The sequence below is a fragment of the Antechinus flavipes genome, chromosome 2 (genome assembly GCF_016432865.1).
Source record: "Antechinus flavipes isolate AdamAnt ecotype Samford, QLD, Australia chromosome 2, AdamAnt_v2, whole genome shotgun sequence".
Classification (NCBI taxonomy): domain Eukaryota; kingdom Metazoa; phylum Chordata; class Mammalia; order Dasyuromorphia; family Dasyuridae; genus Antechinus; species Antechinus flavipes.
The window spans coordinates 492270617-492295530 of NC_067399.1; the positions used below are offsets into that span (position 1 = coordinate 492270617).

At 35.8% G+C, this 24914-nt stretch overlaps 1 protein-coding gene across 1 annotated transcript in view; it reads left to right on the forward strand.

Moving 5' to 3' along the window:
* SLC6A2 (solute carrier family 6 member 2) overlaps window positions 1-15429 on the forward strand; it is a 55895-nt gene extending 40466 nt beyond the window's left edge. The window contains exons 6-14 of the mRNA XM_051979867.1: window positions 193-296; window positions 2808-2932; window positions 4642-4754; window positions 6380-6508; window positions 7532-7631; window positions 8527-8627; window positions 11183-11350; window positions 13066-13137; window positions 14847-15429. Coding sequence (XP_051835827.1) covers window positions 193-296; window positions 2808-2932; window positions 4642-4754; window positions 6380-6508; window positions 7532-7631; window positions 8527-8627; window positions 11183-11350; window positions 13066-13137; window positions 14847-14870 — 936 coding nt within the window. The 3' untranslated portion in view covers window positions 14871-15429. The remainder of the gene's footprint in view (window positions 1-192; window positions 297-2807; window positions 2933-4641; window positions 4755-6379; window positions 6509-7531; window positions 7632-8526; window positions 8628-11182; window positions 11351-13065; window positions 13138-14846) is intronic.
* The last annotated feature ends 9485 nt before the right edge of the window (window positions 15430-24914 follow it).

Below are 24914 nucleotides of genomic sequence, written 5' to 3' on the forward strand. Positions count from 1 at the left end.
GAAGAAAGAGGTTAATTTTGTTGAAAGACAAAGAATGTGATCATGGTACCAGAGCAAAAACTATTCATATTTGCTTGAGATGATAGAAATGCCATTGCAATCTCTCTTCCTTCTTATGTTAGCTAAGTGGTCTGTTTTTACATAGTCAAGGAGGAAGAAAAATTTATTGGTGCCCTCATTTTGTCTATGCAGGTGTGGATTGATGCAGCCACTCAGATATTTTATTCATTAGGAGCTGGATTTGGAGTTTTAATTGCATTTGCCAGTTACAACAAGTTTGACAACAATTGTTACAGGTGAGAAATTGCTTTGCAATTGGATGAATTTTCTTTTCTTTGATTAGTTGATGGGTGATTTGGGTGTTTTCAACTGAATTCATCCTTAATTTGGACTCTTCCCAAAATAGGCATAGAGTGAAGAAGCAAAAGGAAAGAAATATTCAGGAAATCCAGCTTCTTAGAAGTTCCTTTTCATCATATGGTAGAGGCAGAGTTGAGGTCCTCAGGCAGATGCCAGAAAAGAAAAATCCAGATCATATAGCAATAAAAAAAGTTATTAACCATAAGATAGATAGTATAAGTATTATCACCATTTGCCTTCCAGTCACATTGCTAGTAAGGGTCACATCTGATTACAGGTTTCTTCTGACGCTAAATCCAAACCTCTTCTGTTATATCATGATCCTGGCTTTTGACACTGATCAAAAGTATTCAAAAGTTGTGAGGATATCAAGGAAGATGAAGACTGAAAAAGGGGGCCAATCGATTTTATAATTATCCATGTCACCAATGGATTTGATGGAGAGAGTAGTTTTCAGTAGAATGGTAAAGACAAAGGCCAGATTGTAAAGTGTTGAAGAAGTAATCAAAGTGTTTTCCCCCTAGAAATCTGAAAGTATAGGACTGATGGATTGGTGAAAGGATGTCAGAAGATTTGTTTGTTTTTGTGTTGACCTAGGGAGTCCATAGGGACTCCCAGTTACCTATAAGCAGATGGAGGAAGAGATGCTGAGCATGAGTGAGAGAAAGGTGATTAAGGGAGCAAGGTCTTAGAGGAGGCTAAAGGCAATGGGAATCAAGGGCATGGGAGGAAAGAATTGACTTTCATGAGAAGTAGAGCTACATATTCTTTTTCTGACCTAAAGGAATGGGTAATTAAGCTGAGAAGTTTTGAAGAATGAAAGAGGAGGGAATTCATGTCAGATGTCCTTGGTCTTCTTAGTGATATAGGGGTTGAGATCACTTGATATAAATGAGTATGTCTGGTAGGGAAAAGGGGAAGTGCTGTGTGAGTAAAAGAAACAAAGAAAAGGTTTTATGATATGATGGTGAATGAGGCAGGGAGCTGTGATAGTGTATCTTAGAAGATGCTAAGTGCAAAATCAAGTCTCAAAGCATGAAGAAAAACTTCACAATGGACAGAACAAACCAAATAAGATTAATTTTGAGGACCGTTCCTATGATTTCTTCAAGTTCAGTAAGGAACTGCTCTTACCAATGCAGATGAGCACTTTCTAACAGCTTATTTGCTACTCACATAGTTAGTATATATCAGAGGCAGAACTTGAACAAAGGGCTTTATGGTTTCATGGTTAGCTGATTCTCATACCACACCAATCTTCAAGATAATATTTAATAGGGACAAATATGCAGTTTTCCCCTGGTCAACTTTGCAAGTACAGGGGGAGCCATGATTATTCAACAATCATGCAAAAAGGTCTGAGCGATTCAATGGTGTGTGAGCTCACTATATGTCCAATGTGTGATAAGGAAGATAGAAAAACTTTATGGTATGAGTAAAGGCTGCATTAAAGGAGATATCAGGAGCACGATGTTTAGTCTGTGCATGATACATTTTTGAAAGAGATGGGTAAGTTTGACCAGGTCCAGAAGAGTGAAATTATTTCAAATAGTGAAAGATCAAGATAGTGAAAGACTGGACTCAATGTCTTGCAAAAATCACTTGGAAGAAACCAGGGATTTTTAGCCTAGAGAATACTTAGGAAGAAACAAAATATCAGCTTTAAAATATTTGAAGAAACACCATGTTGAAGAGTGATGAGCCTGTTGTCTTCTGCTTGGCCCCCAAAAATGGAACTAAAAGCTATTGGTAGAAGCTGCAAGGAGGCTAATTGAGGTTTTGGGTAATGACAAACTCTTTAAGTAACTAACTTTAAACTAACATTTAGAGTTATCATAAATTAAATGAAATGTATTAGAAATTAATGTTCTCTTAATTAGAGATCTTCAAGTGAAGGCTTTTGGGCACGTTAGAGAGGGTATTCTCAGATATGAATTGGACTGGCTGACTCAATTAATTCTGTGATTCTGGGATCAGTCAATGAGTCCAAGAACGGTTTCTTGGAGGAGGTTGTACATGAACAAGGTCTTAGAGGAAGTGATTCATAGGATGTATTTATCAAAGATATTTAGAACTCAGGCTGGACAGAAAGAGCCAACAGAAAGCATCAACAATCAAAATATAATGATTCCAACAGCAAAGCAAGTTTCTAGATTTTTTTGGTTCTTATATTTATCCTTCTAGGTTATTTTAGATTATGTGTATCTTTGAGCCTATAGAAAGTGTTTTGTGTGTTGAGTAGGCAGTTCTGTAGGTGGTATATTTCTAATCTACTAGCCAGAGCAGCTTGATTTTGTAATTTCCTCCAGCACAGTAAACTTCTTGAGTCCATCAAAAAGCCAGGGCAGATGGTATTGGAAGAATTGCCAGAGGTAGAATTCATTTAATGAATGATATCCTTCCTTCAATTTCTTGCAAGCTTTAACATTCTTATTCTTTTATTTCAGGGATGCTCTGTTAACTAGCACCATCAACTGTGTCACAAGTTTCATTTCTGGGTTTGCCATCTTTTCTATACTGGGCTACATGGCTCATGAACACAAGGTTAAAATTGAAGATGTGGCAACAGAAGGTAATAAAACTCTTGGAGCCTCAACTCTCTAAAGTTAAAGTTTTACAATATGGTTCTGTTTCTAATAAAGAATTTTTTAGAGGGTATAGTAATAGGAAGTCTTTATTTGTGATTTAATTGCTAAGGAGGAATTCCTGGTATGGAAACTCCCTCTAGATTCAAATTTGGCCACCTGCTATAACTTAGAATCTTTGTTAGCTGCCTAGCGCCGTGAGAAGTTAAGTGATTTGTCCATGGTCTCTTCATTAGTATGTCAGACTCGACTTAAATCCAGGACTTCCTGATTCTTGGATCCTCTGTTTATGTTCAGCGTGACAGCACATGTATAATCTAAATAGAATTGTTGTTGTCTTAAGGAAGGAGGAGAGGATTTAGAACTGAATTTTTTTAATGTTAAAATTGTTTTTACATGTAATTGGGAAATAATTAAATCACAAAAAAGTGCTCTGTGTACTTTGATATAGTGTGTCTCATATTATTTCATCATGGAACCAAATTAGAATCTATCTATGGCTTAATAGATCTGTCCAAGGGATTTGCCTGAAAATTAAATGTTAAATGAATAGACCACGGTCACTCATCCAATTAAGAATTGGAAGCATGATTTGAGCTCTTCCTGACTCTGAGTTTATCCCTATCTAGGACTCCATGTTACCTCAGTAAAGATACACCCATAGATTAATAAATAGCTATTCTCATAATATGTTAATATTTAGAAAGCAACTTCCTCACAGTACCTCTATGAGATAGTTAAAACAAATATTATTATTATTTCCATTTTGTGGATAAGAAAACTAAATTTTAAAGGGATTATAGTGACTTTCATTCATTTAACAAGCATTTGTTATTATTTACTATATCCTAGATAATGGAGATAAAGAGATAAAAATAAAACAATCTCCACAACAGTCCTTCAAGCAGGAACTTGCATTCTGTGGGGAAAACAACATGTACACATAAAATAAATGTAAAAATATATACAAAATTGTTTTAGAAGGCACTAGCAACAGCACCAGCAACAACAGGAAAGGCGTCATGAAGAAATGGAGCCCTTGGAATGAGCTTTGAAGGAATCAGGAGTTCAAAGGGCTGGGAGTTACAAAGCCCTTGGCCCTCAAATCCAGATCTTTTGACTTTTAAGACTTAGAATTCTTACCCTTAACTATTCTGCCTCTCTAAGCAGGTTAAGAGTCAGCAATTGTTAACTATTTTCAATCTTCAAATTTGAAATTTCTTCTTAAACTGGAAGTACTAGGGTAAAGAAATAAATGCTTGTTAACTGACTGTTGACTGAGACGATCAAAGACCACAGCAGAAATGAATCCCTTTTAGTATAGGTGAAGTGAATATTTTTGTGAGGGATCTGAGGGAAATGAGATCTTGTGGGAGAAAAGTCAGGCTTTACTGAAGAGGTGAGCTATGAACTGGGCCATGAAAGATGAGGATTGTTTGACTGGAAGAGAGAAAGGATGATGAGACAGAGAAAACAATAAGGAACATGCTTCTAACTGGTGATAAACTGTTCCAGGAGAGAGGACACAGGCTTGGGACTTCAGTTGAGACCAGAGCTGCTAATGTCCAAGAATGCTGTTGATGTCACATTTGGGGAGGATTCTTCCCCTTAGGATGGCATCTTAGAACCCAAGCCTTCAATGTATGGTGGGACCAACCTTAGCAGTGACAGGATGTATTACTTTTCTGTTTTTCAGGTGCTGGCTTGGTGTTCATCCTTTATCCAGAAGCCATCTCCACTTTAGCAGGATCTACTTTCTGGGCCATAGTATTCTTCATCATGCTGTTGGCCCTGGGTATCGATAGCTCGGTATGTTTTCCCCAGTTGACTCTCTTCTTCCTAATCCTCTCAGGACAAGATTACTTCTTCCATTCCAGCACATAAAGACTTCCAAACTTGAATTAGACCAGTAACCCAGTACCCTTGCAATTAAGCAGGGAATGTTGACTAATATCAGAAAATTTAGACTGACAAATACATTAGAATAAGAATAATAGAATGTTAGCATTTGAGAGGCTGTAGGTCAGCAATGTCAAATATGGAAAGAAACTTAGAACAAAAAATGTCAGAATTGGAGAGGCCTTGGAAAGTGAAATCTTAGAACTGGAATAGCTCTTTGCATATGAAATGCCAGAGCTGAATGGCACCCTAGAATCCATCTATCTAGTCAAACCCCCTCATTTTACATAGAAGGAAATTGAGGCCTTAATCACCCTTAATTTTCTCATTTATCAAATAGGGATAATAATATGTGGTCTGGCCACCTCATGCTGTGAAGAGCTTTGAAAATATAATATAGTCGATGTGGAATGACTTTATAAAACATAACACCCTCTCCTTCTTCCATGTGCACAGAACTTAGAGTCAACAAAATGCTTTTATTGGTATGATCTCATTCAGTCTTTACAATAACCCTGGCAGCTGGTAGGACAGCTCAGAGGACATCTAGGAAGGCAAGGGGTTATCCTTACTATTCAGTAAATGAGGAAACTGAATCTCAGAGAGATTGAATGATTTGACCTTAATCACATAGAAAATTATCATCAGAGAAAGGGCCAGAGCTAAATCCCTTGGCTCCTTCCTTTTCTAGTGTTCTTTCATTTATTCCTGACTCTATCAATGAATTCAAAATATGACTTATCCATAGCTGCCAAAGGTGTTTCCTTCTAGTATTTCATAGTATATGGGCCGTGGTATTTGGTTGGCATTGGTCTCATGTCTGGATCTCAAACAAATAGGGGCAGTTTACATCTCACATCCATTTATCCTGCCTTGGGGTAACATATTCCTGTCTTTCACACACCAGGTCTTGAAGGGCAGCCAAGTTTTCCCTTTCCTAGTCAGAAATATTCCCCTCTACTGGCTTTCTTTGGTGTCAGGAATGATGACTGTTTGAGTTACTGTTTTAGGTTAAAATATGGCCTTCTGAAGACCTCTTTGCAACTGTAAAAATGTAACGTGTTATAGAAATACAAGGTATAACATGTTAAGTAATTAGATTGCATTATAAAGTGATTAGTTCTTTAGTAGAGGGCAGAGTTCTGAGGGGGCAGGACTCAGGGAAGAACTTCATTACACAAGCTCATGCATGTACACACCTACACACAGTGGTTGATTTAGTGATTGAGATGGGAACAGAAGAACTAGACAAAGATCAGGAGTAGAGGAAGAGACTCTAGTGGAAAGTTATTAGAACCCTACTTGTGAGTGAGAACGTGCCATATACTCATTAAGTGAAGCTTTGACTATTTCCTGAAAGCAATCCATACACATTTGACTACTATGTTTTTTGGTACTATCTCCTGAGTGAGATTCCTTTACCTCCCCCTCCCCCCATTCCCCCTGCCTCCTTCATCGCATCCTTCCTCATGCTCTGGGCATCCACAGCTCTTTTGTTCAAAGGAGGATTCTGAACCTGCTGTGGTTCTCTCTAGATGGGAGGTATGGAGGCTGTCATCACTGGCCTTGCAGATGACTTCCAGATCCTGAAGCGGCACAGGAAGCTTTTCACATTTGCTGTTACCTTTGGCACCTTCCTGCTGGCTCTGTTTTGTATCACTAAGGTAAGTCATTGACTAGGGCAGGTATTAGTGAGAGGAGCTTCTGGTACCTGTCAGTGGGGCAATGGAATATTTTTGACTTTTGATGCTCGAATCGTGAACTCAAGTCTCAGCTTCATCATTCTAATTACATGATCTTGGACAAGTGATTTTTTCTGGTCTAAATCTCAGTTCCTTCATTTGTCAAATAGAGATCATAATTCCTGCCTTGAAGCATTATTGTGAAGATCAAATAATATAATGGATTTGAAAACAGTTTGTAAAGCATTGAACATTGAATTAGGAACTAGAGGGAACTTAAAGGCTCTTCAGTCCAAACTTGTCATTTTACAGATAAGAAACTCAGTCCCCCCAAAAGTGACTTGTCCAAGGCCACACAGATAGTGGCAAAATATATATGCAAGTATATCTATATATGTGTATATATATATATAATCTTATGATTTCAGTGTTACTGTGACCTGTTGAGCTAATCATTTTAATGGAAATGTGTTCTAGGGGACAGAGAAAATGCAGAGGGAAATACAGGACCCAAAAAGAATTCATGGAAATGAGAATTTCACTGTCTGTCCTTTCCCTGTGGCCTGACCACCTGATGAGCTAAAGCTAACTTTGAAAAAAAATTACCACTCAAGTTCTCTCCAATCTCACAAGCATTATTTCTTTGCCTTTTTCTTTTTTTTTTAAATGACCAAATTGGTTCTGTTTTTTTTTAATTCAGTTGATCCTATTTACAATTGATTGTTTTTGTCCTATTACTATCTAAATCATGATTCTTTATCTCTAAATATAATTCAGAAATTTAGCTTACTTATAATAAATTTGGCTTACTTACAACTTATAACCTTGATAGAACATATGCTCGTTAAAAGCTAGGACTGAGTTATTCTTTTAATCATGTGATTCCAGCACTATCTTCTGCACACAGTAGGGGTTTAGAAAATGTTTGTTGAATTTAAGTGAATGGAAGTAAATATGAATTTGTTTTGTTTTGTTGTTGTTTGCTTGCTTTATTCTGTGCTTCAGGGTGGAATATATGTGTTGACATTGCTGGATACTTTTGCTGCGGGAACCTCCATTTTGTTTGCTGTTTTAATGGAAGCCATTGGTGTTTCATGGTTCTATGGTAAGTGTTTTGTTTTGTATTTCTTTCTTTAGAGAAATTACTGTTAGCTCCACAGTAGCTTGGCATATGGAAATTTATGCAGCACTTAACATCAGAAGGGATGAATTGTAATTATGTGTTATCCTAATTTATAAGAATAGCTCTAGATCATCTATTTAATGGATCAACCATGAAAGTCTTAACTTGGACTTGCTTCACCCTCCTGGGCAATTGGTCAGTGATATAAAATGTTATGGATTTAGGAGCATCTAATTGGAATAAAGATATAAAGCTGGGAAAGACCTCACAGGATACCTAGTCCAACCCCTTCATTTCATAGAGTAGGAAGAAGAGCCTAGAGAGATTTAGTAACTGTACCCAAATTGCAATGTAATAAGTAACAGAGCTGGGAGTTTGAACATCTGACTCCAAATCTAGTGCTCTTTCCTCTGTACCAAAGCATCACTCTTGAGATGAACTGTTAGGAAAAAGAAGTTGATGTCCAAAGGATAATATAATTCAAATGATTGCAAAATGCCTCATTTCTTGGATTTTTTACTCATCTGATTTATCAAGAAATTGCACTTTTCTATTCCTGTCAACAGTCAGGAATTGAATCTGCATCTATACAGAAAAATAATACTTAAAGAAACAAAATTGCTTTGCTTTTTACCTCAGGGGAGGTCAGCATTGGATCTGACTTTATGATTTTTCTTCACCAAGGGTGGCAGTAATTACTTTAATTCCATTAATGTTTGGGGAACCACTTGATGCTGAAACTAGGGCAGGTTTAAGAGTAGCCCTTCTGTTCTGGATGGCATTTGGGCATTTATTCTAGTGTTTGTGATTTATCTTGGATAAAGGCCTGCTGCTTGACTAATATATGCATTTGTGTGTGTATCTTTGTATTTCTCAGGTGTGGATAGATTCAGCAATGATATTCAGCAGATGATGGGGTTCAAACCAGGACTCTACTGGAGACTCTGCTGGAAATTTGTGAGCCCAGCCTTCCTATTGGTGAGTAGCTTGAATTTTCCAGAGAAGAAGATAGAATTATGTCTCCAGGGATATGAAGGTTGTAGAAAATTTTGAAAGTAATAATGTAGTTAATTTAGAGCCATTTCTTTCTTGTCACCTTCCATAGGTTCAACTATTATCTTTATCCAAGTTTCCATGTTGATAAATTCAGTTCTACTCTCTTTCCTAAGGTACTATCTCGCCATCTGCCAACTCATTTCAAATTGGATGTCCCATAAATATTTCAACTCAGAATGTCCACAGAAGTAATCTCCCCTACTAATTGTCTTGCCAACTCACCCTTCTTCCAGACTTCCTTATTAGCTGAGGAAGACATCTCAACCATAATGTCATTCTTGACTCCTTCCTTACACTCACTCTAAATATGCAATATGTTGTAAAATACTATCATTTTTTCATTCATATCTAAAATATGCTCCTATCTCTCTACTGTCACAACTACCACCTTGTTCAGGTCCTCATCACCTCTCACCCAGATTATTGCAATAGTCTTTTAATTGATCTCCCTGTGTAAACTCTTCTATTCCTATCCATTCTTCACTTAACAGACAAGATAATTTTTCTAAAACTGATCATATCATATCCCTACCCCCATCACTAAACATCAGTGACTCCCTATAAACTCCAAAATCAAATACAGTGTCCTTGTTTGTCATTCAAAGTTTTTACAACCTTAATCCTTTCTGCCATTTCAGTCTTCTTACTGCTTATTCTTCTTTACATACTCTACCATCCAGCTAGATTGACCTATTTGTTGTTGCTCATATACTCATCTTCTGACAAAATGCCTTTGCACAATCTGTTCATCAGAACTGAGAAAGCTTTCCTCTCACTTTTGTTTCACTGACTTCCTTCATAACTCAGTTCTAGTCTCATCTTCTACAGGAGGTCTTTTCCAGTCTCCCCCAGATGCCTCTCTGAGATCACCATCTAACTACTACTACTACTACTACAACTACTACAACTACTACTGCTACTATTACTACCACTACTACTACTATATATTTAAATTTACATAACTATACACATGTATATGTAAATATATCATGTATGCAGGTAATTTACATCTTGTCCTCATTAGAATGTACAGTTTTTTGTGAAGAGGGATCATCCTTTTCTCTCTATCATTGTGCTTAGCACAATGTCTATCACATATAATGATGTTGACTGACTGATTGACTGGCTGACTCACATTGTCCCAACTAAGTCTAACTTTTAATGCCTAACTCTCCTGCTCTGAATTTTTTGCCTCTTCATTATAAGTTTCATTTTCATTTTTTTCTTCTTCTTTCTTTCCCTTCACTTCTTTCCCCTTCCTCCATAGACACAGAATTTCAAATTTGGAAGGAACCAAATTTGGAAGGGTCCAAATCAGGAAAGGACCGTGATGATGGAAGGGTTATCAGAAGGGATCTGCTGATGAGATTGTCAGCATCATCAACTTCAACCTCTAGCTAAAACTAGTGGTTATGTAGTCTAAACTCCACTGAGCAAGGCTCTCTTCTACAAAATCTCAAGCAAGAGAACATCTGAGCTTTTGCTTGAAAGTCTCTAGTAAGAAAAAACATGATACCTCCCAAGCAACTGATTGCACTTTGGACAACTCTGATTATTAGTAATTTGCTATATTGACCTGAAACTTATTTCTCTTTAACTTCCATCTATTGATCCTGGTTCTGCTTTCCAGGGCCAAACAGAACAAATCTAATATTTATTCCCTATCACAGTGTTTTAGATGCTTAAGGACAATTACCATTTTTCTTCTTGTTTTCCCTTCTCTAGGCTAAACATTCTACTTCCTTCAACTGATTCTTGTATTAACAGTTTTCCATTCCCCTCCCTATTCCTTCTACTTTGGATACTCTTTAAGTTATTAATGGCATTGATAAAAAAATATGGCACTGAGAACAAAATGCAATAGTCTACATGCATCCTAACCAAGGCAGAATTCATTGAGGTTCTTCCCTGATTCTAGACCTAGGCAGTCTTATCTCAGTAGCTTGGGGTGGGTGATCTAATCATGTTGCACAGTTTATATGAATTAAGCTACAGTCCATTAAAGTCCCAGTTTTTTTTAAAAAAATTATGTACTGTTAAATGAACACACTTCTCATCCATTGTTGGTGAAGATTTTTCTACTTATATCCTTTTTCCCCCCAATTCTCTCATCCCACTTCATCCTTTGTCTTCTCTCTCTACCCTTTTCCCTTCAATGTCATCCTATTCTCTCTTATCCTCCTTATTTCACTCCTATTTCCATTATTTATTTTTCTTTTCTTCCTCTTTTCATTACTCTCCTCTCTATTTCACTCAAAAACAATTATCAAGAACATTCTATGTACATGTAATTCTGTGTGTGTGTGTGTGTGTGTGTGTGTGTGTGTGTGTGTGTCTTCCTCTCTTCCTCTTTTTCTTGAGGACAACCACTGCATATTCTATGTATTTGTACTCCCAAATATCTAGTATGGGATGTTGAATATATTAAGTGCTTGGTATTTGTTAAGTTGACCTAAACTGTCTCCTTCCCTCCTTAGTTTGTGGTGGTTGTCAGCATCATCAACTTTAAGCCCCTCACCTATGATGACTATGTCTTCCCTTTGTGGGCCAACTGTGTGGGCTGGGGCATTGCCCTTTCCTCCATGGTGCTAGTGCCTGCCTACATTATCTACAAATTCCTGAGCTTGAGGGGTTCTCTAAGAGAGGTAAGTACTCTAGTTTGGACAGAATCAAGGGTTGATTACAGGCGGAGTTGAGGGAATATGGGCAATATTTTCTGCTATTCAATATCCTTATAGGTCATCTAATCCAATCTTCTAATTTTACAGATATGAAACTGAGTTTTAGAAAGTAGGTAGAGCTTTATCAAGGTCCCATAGGAATCTAATATCAGATTGAGGACTACTTTTATAGTTTGTTACAGTTGTAAGAAACCTTAGAAATCAGAGCTACATTGCCCTTCATTCTTTTAGCTCACAAATGAAGAAACTGAAGCCCAAAGAGATTAAATGACTTGACCAGATTATAAAACTACTGACCAGCAAACCTGGGACTCAAACCCAGATCTTCCCAAGTTCTTTGAGTCCTTGTTAATTTTTCCTGTGTTGTCCATTGGAAAACAAGTTTGGATGGTGAAAGCTTTTACAGGGTGAGAATGTAAATTTCTTGGGGACAGGGATTGCTTGTCATATTGGATCTGTATCATTCCTAGCCCCTAGCATAGAGCTTGCTGAGAGTCAACACTTAACAAGTATTTGTTATTATTTCTGTGATACACTTCCATGCAGAGCACCAAAAATGTCATCCAGAGTCATCTCAGTAATATACTCATTTTATGGCTGATACAAACACCACTATATCAATTCTATTTTGTTTTTTTATTTATCTAACCTCATTTCACATGTATAGAACTTGTACCTGAACTAAACTGTAGTAAGTTCAACAAACATATTAATTTTATGTATAAGACCTTAGGCCAGAACTATGGGCATGTGATTTTCAGCTAAATGAGAAAATAAGGAATCCATCCTTTCCTTTTCTCTGCTTCTTAGAATCTGTACTGACAATACTCAATTCAAGTACTACAGAGCATTCTTCTGCTCCCTAACACCTAGATGCTAATACTATTTTTCTCAAGAACTATCTTGAATTAGTTTTTACACATCCATATGTTCCACCCCATCCCTCATCTTCAATATAATGTAATCTCCTTGAAGTTAGGGACTGTTCCAATTTTGTTTTTGAATTTTCAGTGCTTAACATGGTTCCTGTCACATTGTGCTTAAATACTTGTTGATTGCTTGCTTGAAAATTGTATAATTCAACCCCATCATTTTTTTTTACAGAGGAGGAAACCAAGACCTAGAGAAGGGTCTTAAATTCAGGTTCTCTGACTCTAATGTTCTTTTTACTATATTATACCATGTGTCTCTCAAAGAGTTACATCTAGTAAATCTCTTAGAGTACAAAAACCACAGAATGTTATTTTTTTTCTCCTTTGCATCTCTCATAGTACTTAAATATAGTAGGTATTAATGAACTACCCATCTAATTTCTTGATGATAAATCCAGATTTTAATATGCTAACGTCACTTAAAGTGGGATTAGCCTGTATTCCTCTTGGGTAAATAGGTTTTTATGAATGGTTTGCTATGTATTTTATACACATTGTAAAGAGAGAGTTGAGGACATATTAGAGCTATGTCTATTCATTTGTTGTATTTATTTATTTATTTTTATTCATTGTTCATTTATTTAAATTTTTATTTTATTTATTTATTATTTAAAATATTTAATAATTAAAAATTATTTAAATTTTTTTTATTTATCCACTTACTAAATCAGCCCCATTATATTTGGGGTGGGCAGCTAGCATTTTCAGAAAGCACTGACCTCTTTTCTCTTTCTACTTCATTCTCAGCGACTGGCTTACTGCATCACTCCAGAAAATGAGCACCACCTTGTGGCACAAAGGAACGTCAGGCAGTTCAAGGTTTGTACCTGACTTCAACTTCTTTCCCAAGAAGCCCATGTCCCTAGCAGGTTTTCAGGCTGGAGAGTCAGTCAACATATTTATGGGATAAAGAACCCCCTCCTCCCCTCAGGACAATACAATATAAAATCCAATAGTTTGGGGAGTTTCACAAATTTCCTAGAATTATAATCCATTTTGCCATATGAAGAAGGGAAAAAAAAGTCTAAAGTTATAATAACTGGAATTTGGTGACTAAAACTACATTCTCCAAGGATTATAAAATATAAAAGTTTTAGGGAAGCTTTAGAAATCATCTAGACCAAACTTCTCAGTTTATAGGTTAGGAAAATGAGACCAAGAAAGGGAAATGGCTTGCCCAAAGTCACGCAGCTGAAATTTAGTATATTGCAGTGTCTTCAGCCAGAACTTTAACCCAGACCTTTTGATTTGTACTCCAGTATCCTTTCTACTATGAAGTTCGCCCTCTTTCCTGAATGCTCCTTGCTTTTGTTCTCCTTTCTCTTATTCTCCCATTTTTACATGTGTTTTGAATGATGGATTGTTGGAGAATCATGTGGGAAATCATATGCAAAGTATGGAACAGTAAAAGGACAAATGTGAGGAGTTAGTGAAAGGAGAATAAAAAAAGATAAAGAATATAATGGAATATAAAGTGAATATAAGGAGTGGAGAAAAGATAAAACTTGATTAGGGTGGCACATATGGGAAGGATTACCTCTTACTTTTCAAAAGTAGAATTAGTCTTAGCACTACTTCTCAACACTTTTCTTTCCTTTTTTTTTTCCTTCCCTCCCATCCCTTGCATATGGGGATTGTTCAAAACATCATGGTTTATGCAGGAGAGAGAAGATGGTGAGATCCTAAGATTTCTAAATGGGTAAATTCTCAAAGAAGAAATATCATGTATTGGATGGAGTACTGCAGTCAGGAAGGTCTGGGTTTAAAGCCTGCCTCCAATATTTACTAGTTGTGTGACCTAGGGAAAGTCAGTTAACTTCTCTTAGCCTCAGTTTCCTCATCTGTAAAGTAGGGGTGTCAGACACGATGGCTTATAAGATGCCTCTTCTAATTCTAAATCTAAAATCTTTTCTCTTTTTAATCCTTTGGCGCATGTAACCATGACAATTGCCACCTGCAGACCTGTATTCTATTTTTGAGCTACTAGGAACAGAATTGTAGGAGGACATCATGGTGGTTCATCTCATTGATCGTTATCATTAAAGAATTTGGGCATGTTGCAGATATACCTGACTTTTGTGGTAGCTTGTGAATTGATGTCAACTTCACTCACTTAAGGATCTGGTGATTTCATCAGTGGAGTATTCCATCCACTGATAAAAGTCACCACTCCTCCCTACCTACCAGGTAACCTTTGCAAATACCTCTGAATGGAAGAAAAAAATCATTACTGCAAGGCCCACTTTTCAGTGATGACTTTCTTCACACTGAAGCAGGCTAACACTTATATAATAGATATAAAGTCACCCACGAGGTCCAAATTTAGACACTGGTAGACACTTGTGTAAATTAAAAGAAAGTGGAGTTCTCACTATCTCAAAGATTCCTTGAAATTGACTCTTTGGGGGATTCTGTCACTTCTACTTTAATTTTAGTTTGCCTGATTGCACAATAACTAGTTCTTAAAGAATTCAAGTCCTTTAAAATCCAGGTAGTTCCCAATTCTTAAAGAATCTTTTCTTTTTCAGCTCCAACACTGGCTAGCCATCTGATTGTACTCATCTAAGGAAGAACCCTATTTTCTGTGCCACATTTAAATGGGATTAGTGACAATGTCAAGGTTACAGCCCTCTGGATTGTATTTCACCAGTTATTCTTGAGTTGACCCACGGATTGTCTTAAGGGAAAAGAATTTTCCTAAAGAGTTCTTTTCTTTCAATCAGTTACAAATGAATTCAATGAATCTGGTCTTTGTTTTCCTTTGAGCCACTGATTTTATGAACTATTTCCTGAAATAGATTTGCTAAAGTTTAGTAGAAATATGGGATGTAAAGGGAACTGGAAAGACTTGTATTCCTTCCCTCAATGCCTCTGTTACATGGAGAAAAATCAAGATAAGATAATGTCTGTGACTAGCGCTGGTAAATTCTTGTTTAATGGTTACCACATTATTTTTGAGATCAGGCTTCAGGGACAGTCATGAGAGAAAGACATTTAGAAGCTTGCTGCCATCCCTAATGTCTTACTGGGCCTATTCTGCATCCTTCTAAGTTATATGATATGAATTGATCTTTAAATATTCTTAGTCCTTCCCTTGGCTAATATTTTTGTTTTCTAGAGAAGGAGAATGGGAAAGCTGGGTCATTTCTGTTCTATTTATTTTGTAATAAGATGGATGGATTTAGAATTATAATTTAGGAAACCACAGATGATGGTATAAGTTATTCTCTGATATATGTATTTTTTTTTTAAGTAATGGAAGGTGCTTACCTTAAACTAATCATTAGGAGAGTTTTATTTATCATGTGAGATAGGTTCACTTACCTTGTTAAGTTGGCATCAGTGCTTCAGTGAATCCATGATTCATTGCTGTGGGTGCTCTCTCCTCTGGTGCAGATTGCAACCCCTCCGCACATTTTCTTATCCTGAGGGATTCTTGTGTATATTTCTCCATCTGCATAGGGGATGCTGGAAGAATTCCTCCGGGTTGTTATTTCATGAATATTGGTGCAGCACTCTCGGAGACTTCCATCAGCTTGAAGATATTATAGGCATATTTTCTCCACCATTTTTCTGGTATTTCTTCCCCAAAGAAAAAAATATCATTTCAAAGCCACACAATTATAAAACCTGCAATTCTTTAAAATGATTGTTCTGTTCTGATCCGGAGAAACCAGGACCTCAAATTTACCATGGTATGCAAAGAAGACCTTGCTTTCTGCTCCTTCTCATAAAATAAGTATAGCTTTTGAATTCTATGTTCATTGAAAGAAACAGTGGCCTGGATAATCAAAAAATGATTCCTATTTGTCCTTGGGACCAGTAAGCTTATTGTTTTGTTTTTGTTTTGTTTTTATTTTTGTTTTTACAACAACTCTACCTTCATAGTTTGTTGCTATTCAGGCTACTTTTAATGGAGTTTTTGATTACTTGAGCCCACTCCTGTGGGTGGTGAGAGAGTGAACCAGGAGCCTGCTAAGGGACAAAAGTTAACTGCTCTGGATGAAAGATATATCATCGAGAGGTCACTAGTAGAGCTGTTATAAGTTAGTGGGTAACTTAAAAATGTTGTTATCTGGTCAACAACCAAACTTTTGGAGATTTATGGATAAGGATCTCTGTAGAAATGTATGATGCTCTTCTTATTCTGTTGAACTGAAATATAGGAAAGCTCATTTACATTCATTGGGATTGACCTAGAGACTTTGGTATTTCTCTTAGGGAATTAGAAAGAGAGTCAGGAGTATGCTATTGATTGTTTTCTCAGTTTGGGATTTAGCTTCTTTGCCTAGAGCCAAAATACAGCTTGCCTGTTGGTTATATTTATTTATTTTCAATTTAAGACTATAAAGCATTCAGATGTAATCCATGCTGCATTATAATATGAGTTTCAAACTTTGGGATTCCCACCCCAGAATTCTCCCCTTGATGTTTTATTACTGAAGATAGATGTGCTGATCACTTCCCAGAAGTAGAGGAAAAAAGAATATATGTAGCAAGAAATTACATTAAATAAAAATAATTCACATTTTGGTAGAATTTGGAGATTTAGTAATCTCTCTTCTCATAGCAATGCTAATAGGTCAGCAGTATCTCTATCTCCATTTTACAGATGAAGAAAGTAAGGCTCACAGAGATGCAATGATTCACCCAAGATCACATAGTTACTAAGAGTTATAACTGTGATGCAAATTCACTTGCTAGCTCCCAAGTCAGCATGCTTTCCATTGTACAATGGAAAGCCTCTCAAAAAAAAAGTCAATAGGGAATTTACCAACTGACCCAAGATGTATCAATTTAGGTCAAATTCAGGCTGGAGAATACTTTAATTGCATGTCCCAGTTCAATAGTTTTAGGTAATGTCAGCTAGAACTGGTTCATATTTACCCTTTAAAAATTAGGGAAAAAATCTCTACCTGAATTTGGTTTGGAGTTTGGCCCAATTAGTGCTGGCTCTTTCTGTTTCTGGTTCACAGCTCAATTCAGTTGCAGCTCTCCTGAGATTTAAGAACTTGAATTCTTGTCCATGTAAGCTAAGGTAGCTTCTTTGTGGCCTTGGAAAAATCACTTTTAATTTCAGAGGATCAGTGGGGAAAAAGCTCATGATTAGCAGAATCATAGAGGAGAAATGACATGCTGCATGTGACTGACTGAAGATGTATCACAAAAAACAACCATCTCTCTACCTCTTTCCCACTTTTAGAACTGATTATGGAAGGTGTTGGAGAGGAAGAGGGATTTGAGGACAGGAGGATATTAGGTTAAAGGGAAACTTCTAGGTCTTTTCAATTTGGTCCAATTTAGGAGTCAGTTAATACATTTCAAGATGGGCCCTCAAGAGTTGAAAAATGCATTCCTATGAGGAAAGATTAAAGAACTGGGGTTATATGGCATTCTCATTCAAATATTAGCCCACAGAAAACCCAACAAAAGGAAAATAATTAAAATGAAAGCAGGAATGATGCTGGTTGAATTGAAGGAAAGATTTCCTGAATGCTAGCAAAATAAAATTATAGAATGATCAGGGAGGGATTATGTGGGCTATCCCTGAAAAGCTTCAGGTAGAAATCAAGTGAGCCAATTGGTTTACATTCCTGCCTAAAGGAGGTGATAGTTATCTTCTTCATGTCTTTCTACTGTGAATCTAGTTTTCTTTCCCCACAAATCTCTCCCCAAATTATGTTGATAAATGCATGTATATTTTCTCTTTCCCCTTACCCCATTAAGGATGATGCAGTGTCAAGGAGAAACACAAGAAACTCTAAAGCCCTGAAAGCCTTCAATTTTCTACCTAGTAGTAGCCACACTAATAAGTCACATTTTAATCATATAATATTCCTGTCCCATTGGGACTTCCCACTACAAAAAATAAAAATAGAACCTTGAAATGTTTAATTGAACATTTGAATTGTTGTAAGTGAAAGCCCAGGCAACTCTGTTCCTGAATTATAATTATGGCAATAGATGTGGTAATCATACAGAGAAGTGAACAATTCTCTAGACCATGAAAATTTGTTGTTTTCATTTTTTATTTTACCCTAAAAAAGCAAACAAAATGCATAGACTTTATTTAAACATTCAAAAGCCTAACTTTCCTGTCTGGGTCATGGGCATATTGGTCTGGTGGACAGGTATTCAATTCCCTTGATTTCTTCCAAACAGTTTAAAAGGTGAAGAATTGGTTCATTCACTGAACACACAGGCCTAAGAGCATAAGAATTGTTTTCTTGGGGATGTCCTGAGGCCTATCATCTCTTAATAGGGGTGTCATCAAAGAGCTTTAGGAAAAATCAGATATCATTTTTACAGGTTCAAAATATTCCTCCCAAAGAATTCAGTGTGACCTTATCATTTTTAGTGCCTCAATTAATATCACTAAATCACAGTGCCTCCTCATAAAAAAAGCTTTAGTTTCAGAGGTAGAATTTTTAATCATAAAATAAAATTCATAGGATTTTCCTAGAAGACAGGAGTTGAAGCAGAGAAAGATTATTTATTTCTTCCAATTCTTATTGATAGATGTCAAGGGTCACTCAAAGATTGACCCATCAGAGTTTAGCCATGGTTTAGAAAGCTATATCCATAGTTAAAGACAAAGTCAAACAGTGTCACTAGAAGATAACACCTTTGGTATGTGACACCATTTTAGGATCTGGTTAATACAACTTTATAAATACGATTTAATCTGAAAATGGAATGAAAATTCAAAATCACCATAACTCTCAGAATAACACTTGCTTCTCTTTCCCTCAGCTGGTTATTAGTATGGGAAACTAGAAATCTTCAGTGTTATGATTCAAGAGCTATTGCATTCAAATGGCCAAGATGTGTTACTTGGCAAAAAATGGGACAAAATAAAGTGGTAGAAGGGAAGAGGAGTGAGAGCATCATTTATTTCCCCCTAGTTGGTTGCCAAAGGGGAATTATTCAGCTGTTGTGCTTTGATTACAATAATTACTCTTTGGAGCCATAGGACATGAAAGGGAAAGGACATTTGGAGGAATGGGTGAGAACAAAGCTTCAGTGGATATACTGATAGAGGACTTAGTTGGGGGTGGAGAGAGGAATAGATTGGTTCAAAGAAAGTCTTTTATTTTTCTGTAGCCTTCTGTAATTCTTTAGTCTCTAGATGGTTTAAACAAAGAAAAGAAAAGTGGTGCTAGCTCAGAAGTTCTAGGATTCCAAGTTAGCGCTAAACAATGAAGTCTCCAGGGGCAAATCACTTGCCTGGGAGGTGACTTGTTCCTCTAGAATAGACAGAGGAGTGCTTTCTCTTTGACCAGTGGGCATCACTTCATACTGGTGGACTTCAGGTCATTGGTGAGGGTCCACACAGTCACTGGATTTGCAGTAATGTTTCAGGGTTTGCCTTACACTCAGAAACTTTGTACAGAAGGGTTCCTTTGTTTACAAGTAATATTCCACTTGGTTTTTACTGCCTTTTTATAATAAAGGTTTCCTGTAATATGGATACCACTACCTGTTGTATATTGCACTTTTGCTATTTTGCCGGACCTTTATCCATTGTCTCCAATTTTTTTTTTTTTTTTTTGTAATGGGCAAATGCTTTTAAAATAAAAAAAAAATAGCTATTAGGTAATTTTGGTGTCGGAAAACATCTTTACATGAGAAATCTATTGTGAGACCAGTAAGCCTTCCAATTAGAAAATAATGTGATCAAAAAGGATGGAGTATTGCCATCTAAAGCCAGATACACTATACTCCATAGTCCCCATAGATGCCTTAACATCTCAAAGAGACCTCTTAGGCTCTGTATTTTCTCTTCTCATGCAATCAGAATATGCATCTAGCCTGAGTGATAAGGAATTGAAGAAATCTACCAAAGAGGTTATTTCAAAGGAGAGAGGTCATACTGAAGTAAACTGCCTCAGAAAACTTTTTGAAGGAGTGCCACACTTATGTTCATTCAAAATGGTGGTGCCTCATTTGTCATTCCAATTATTTCCAAAGTGATTACAAATATATTGAGCCAAGATTTTTGATTTCTCTATATTGCACCCAAGACTTATATCCACTAATCTGATAATTTCCTTTTGTAGTTGTTTAATGGGAGAGATATAAAGAAAGAAAAGGAAGAAAAAAAGTTCAATTAATGCTGTATTTCAACTTCTCTTTTTTTGTTGAGGAATATGAGGGCAATATATCTACATATGGATGTAAGTAATAGGCTATGTCCTGTTTCTTACAAAACTTAGGTGTATGTGATGTATACTGTTGTTGTTTATGCTCAAAATGTTGAAAGCTCTGGTGAATGTAGTCTCTTCTGAGATGTCTGCCTTTCTTCCTCAATCTATGTGCTTTTAATGTAAATAAAGACTGTTTCAAGTGATTTCCTTTCTATGTCATGGGTTGTTCAAATACTATATGAATTACCATGTCTGGTCTAGATTTATTTTAAAACTTGTTCTTCATCAAGGAAATGGAGATAGAACAATAAAGAATATCTTCTATGCCATCTCTAATTCTCTTCTTTTATGTTTGTATTTCAGCATTTTCTAATTTTTTCAGTTCAATTAAAATTATTAATAACTTTAGCTTTTATGTCCCCTATATTTCTTAATGTATTCTTGCTCCCTTGTTGCAGAGTTTAGCAAACAATAAAAAAGGAGAGAAAAAATAACAATCAAATCTAGCCAACAAATTGAAATAATTTGACATTCTAGGCATATTGGTGCCCCACTTATGAAAAGAATAGAGGATAAATTCTCATATCTTCTTTGTGATTGAACTTTGTCATTATCATTTGTAGCATTCAATTTCAATTATCTTGCAATCATTGTCTTTTTAAAAATATGTTGATATAGTTATTATGTATAGTATTTTCCTGGTTGTACTTAGTTTACTTTGCACTAGTTCATACATCTTTGCTTTCTGTAGTAACCACATTCATTTTTTTCATTACATTCATGCACCTATACATGTGTGATTGTGTCTCAATCAAAAGGCATTTAATTTATCTACAATTCTATTCTACTATTTTAAAAAAGTGTCTGTTTCCAGAATCTCTATCAAGTATTTTTTTAGGATTATTAGTTCATAGTAATTTAGCTATGAGAATTGAAATGCCAGGATCCCCCAAAATAAAAAGTATCAGTAACATAAGTAGGCTGCAGCATAACAACAGTGATGGATGATTTGCATGAGAGATGGTATCAGCAAAGAAATCACTGAATATATATATGACTAGGAAAAGACTCGTCATGTAGTACTACATCAGAGCCAGATCTATAAAAAGGTCTCTTCCATTGGGTATATCCTCTATGTTAGATTTATGAAAGGACATGAAAAAGAATTACATGGGTTTGAACTGAGGGAATAGACTGTGATCTCTGCTCATAGAAGAAAGACAGCACACAAATTTGATCATACATCTACTGAAGCATCAAAATATTTTTATGTTTTTCTTTTTCAAGTTAAAAGTAAAAGATCATCTGGGCCTTCAAGACTTCATCCTTTTTCAAAACAGAAGACTAACACTGACAGAGGAGAAATAATTACTTGGATCATAGTATGAGTCAGTGGTTAAGCTGATCTGAGCTGATAATCTTAGCCTATTTCTCTCTCCATTACACAATATTACTCCCACTAAATTAAGTTTAAAACAACTTTATTCCTATCATCATCAACTCATTTTTCTATAGTGTATTATAGTTTTCAGAGTGTCTTCATATCAATTGTTTCATTTGTTTGGAATTACTTCAACAAGATAATCAGGGAAAACATTACCATGGCCATTTGATGGGGTGGAAACTGAGGTCAAAGAAACTGAAAGTCTTGTGCAAAGCTATAGTGGTAGTATGAATTAGAATTCAAATCCTTTTACATTTCCAGTCTTATACTCTCCTTTTCTCCATTCAATCTATGTTTCAGCTATATTGGCCTCTTTACTATTCCTCAATATGATATTCATTCTCCAAGTTCTGTGCTTTCACATTAATTATTTTTGTATACCTTTGGAAGATCATGGAGAATAAGAAAGATATTTGTAACTTTTAACAAGGGGAAAATTGTGCCCAATTTTTTAAAAAAGACTAAGAGAGTGAAGTCCATAAATTACTTTCCAGTTAACTTGATTTTTGTTTCTTTTTTTAAAAAAATTAGAATATGTCATTAAAGGGATGGTTAGTGAACAAATAAAAAGGGAAGCAGTAATCAAAAATAGCCAGAATGATTTCATTAAGAAAAAGGTCATTCTAGACTGACTACTTTTTTACATAGATTTGATAGACTGGAATATCAAGAGAATATTCAAAATATAAATTTACTTTGGTTTTAATGAAGCGTTTGATAAAGATTCTCATTTTTTTTGTTTTTTTAAATAGATAAGTAATGTGGGTCAGCTATGTGGATTCAGAACTATTTGAATGGACCTAAAATAGTCATTAATGAGTGACTATCAACTTGGAGAGAAGTCTATGTATATAGCTCAGTGCTCAAGAGCAGTCTCTGGCACTGAACTATAGAACATTAATAACCTTGGATAAAGGCATAAAATTTATAGTGACCCAAAGATGAAAGGTCTAGCATTACACATCTAATTCCAAAAACAGCATCTAGAAAGATGACATTTGAGAATGATGAAATTTAAGAGATTCACTTAAAGTTTTGCACTTGGGTTTAAAAAACAACAACTTTTTAAGTATGAATGAGAGAGATTTTTATGGATAGCAGTTTGCCTAGAAAGATTTTGGGGTTTTATGAATTATTAAGTCATTATAGGTCAATAGATGGACAACACATTTGATATAATTTTAGGCTGCTTGGAGAGAAATAATATTCACAACATAGGAGATAAATAGTTCTGTCATACTATGACATGGTGAGGTCATATGTGGCATAACATTTTCAGTTCTGGGTACCATATTTTATAAAAGACATTGACAATAGACAATATGGGCAATATCCACAAGAGGACAAGTGAATTAAAGGAGCAGGGGATATTTAGCCTGAAGAAAAGAATGCATGATATATGTTTTTATATATTTGAAGGGATCATACATCTAAGAAGGATTCAGAATTCTACTTGGTTCTAAAGTATAGAACTAGGAATAATTGGTGGAAATTGCAGAAAGTTATATTTGTTTTCTCCATAAAATTTTTTCTAAATATTAAAGCCATATAAAATTGCAAGTAGATGTTCCAACTCATGGGAGGGTTCCTTTTTCTGGAGATTTGGAAATAAAGACTGAGTGAATTATTTGTCAGAAGTAGTGTAGAAGGGATTTCTGTAAAGATAAAAGTTAAATTAATTGGCCTCTTGTAATCTCTTCCATCTCTTATATTTTGACAATTTCTATCAGGATTAACCACAAAGAAAACTGTTTTTAAATGCAAAGAATAAGCCCTTAGTATGTTGGTTCTATAAGATGTAATGTCATATAAGACATTTTCTTAAAGTGAAGACATACCTGTACACCAAAAAAGAAGAACCCAACTCAGTGAAAACAGTGAATAGTTTCCAGGTGGATATATATTAGACTGAATTAAAATGAAAATAGCCCTGTAGGGAGGGATTAGCTAGCTAATCTTTTTTCACTACTCTTCCCATTCTCCAATCAAATCAAAGGGAAGCTAGCTGCTGCAATATCTGTATCTGATCTAAAGAACATCTCTTTTTTTTTATGTTGTTCACATGTTTTGCTTCTTCAAAAACAGGACAATAAGGTCTGATCCTTGACAATCCTATAGGTACCTGAAGATATGAAACTAAACCTGAAGAAAAGTTCAAGCTAGAGAAAGTGCCACCACTTAAATCCAAGTCACAGAAGCTTTCCTGTAGTTCCTCCAGGCCAGTTCAAGAGAACTCTTAGCTGTCAGTTTTCATTAAGACAACTATGAGAAAGACAGTGTCTTAGATTTGACACATGCATGACTGAATCACTGGGAATAGGCTATATTTCTTACTTGTAAACAAAAGTCACAGTCACTGGAAAGACAAAAAAAAATCTTCTTTCACTGAATGACTATTATAGTCCTATGGCCTATTAAATTCTGGCTTCTATTAGAATTTAACTGGGTGACCTTGGGCAAGAGGTATTCCCTCTATGAGCTTCACTTTCTTCAACTGTTAAATGAGGGTATTGGACTAAATGACCTCTAAGATTTCTCCTATCTTTTAGGTCTATGATTCAGTTTCCTCCCCAGGTTTTTGTCTTTGTTATAAAAGTATAAAACAGATTCCTTCCTACAACACAAAGACAAATTTTTGCACTCAGGAAAAGTCTCACCTTGAAAATGTTATTTCATGTCTAAGCTATATTTCTCTCCTTGTCTCTGTTAACTACTAAATCCTACTGGGAGCCAAAATCATATTAGATTCCTATGGCTTAAGAATTTGCTTGATAGATTGTAGGTCACCTTTTTCCCCCTTCCACCATCCAAAACACTGAAGAGGGCAATGCAAAAGATTCTTGCACATTAAGTAGATTGATAGCTGGGGGTGGGATGAGAGGATACATTCTAGTCACAGTCAAGAAAAAAACTTATACTTCAAGAGAAAAGGTCTCTGGAGGCAGGATGGGGGTCAGAACCATGGACAGAAATTCTGGCTTTCTCATGCCCTGATTCTTAAAGCC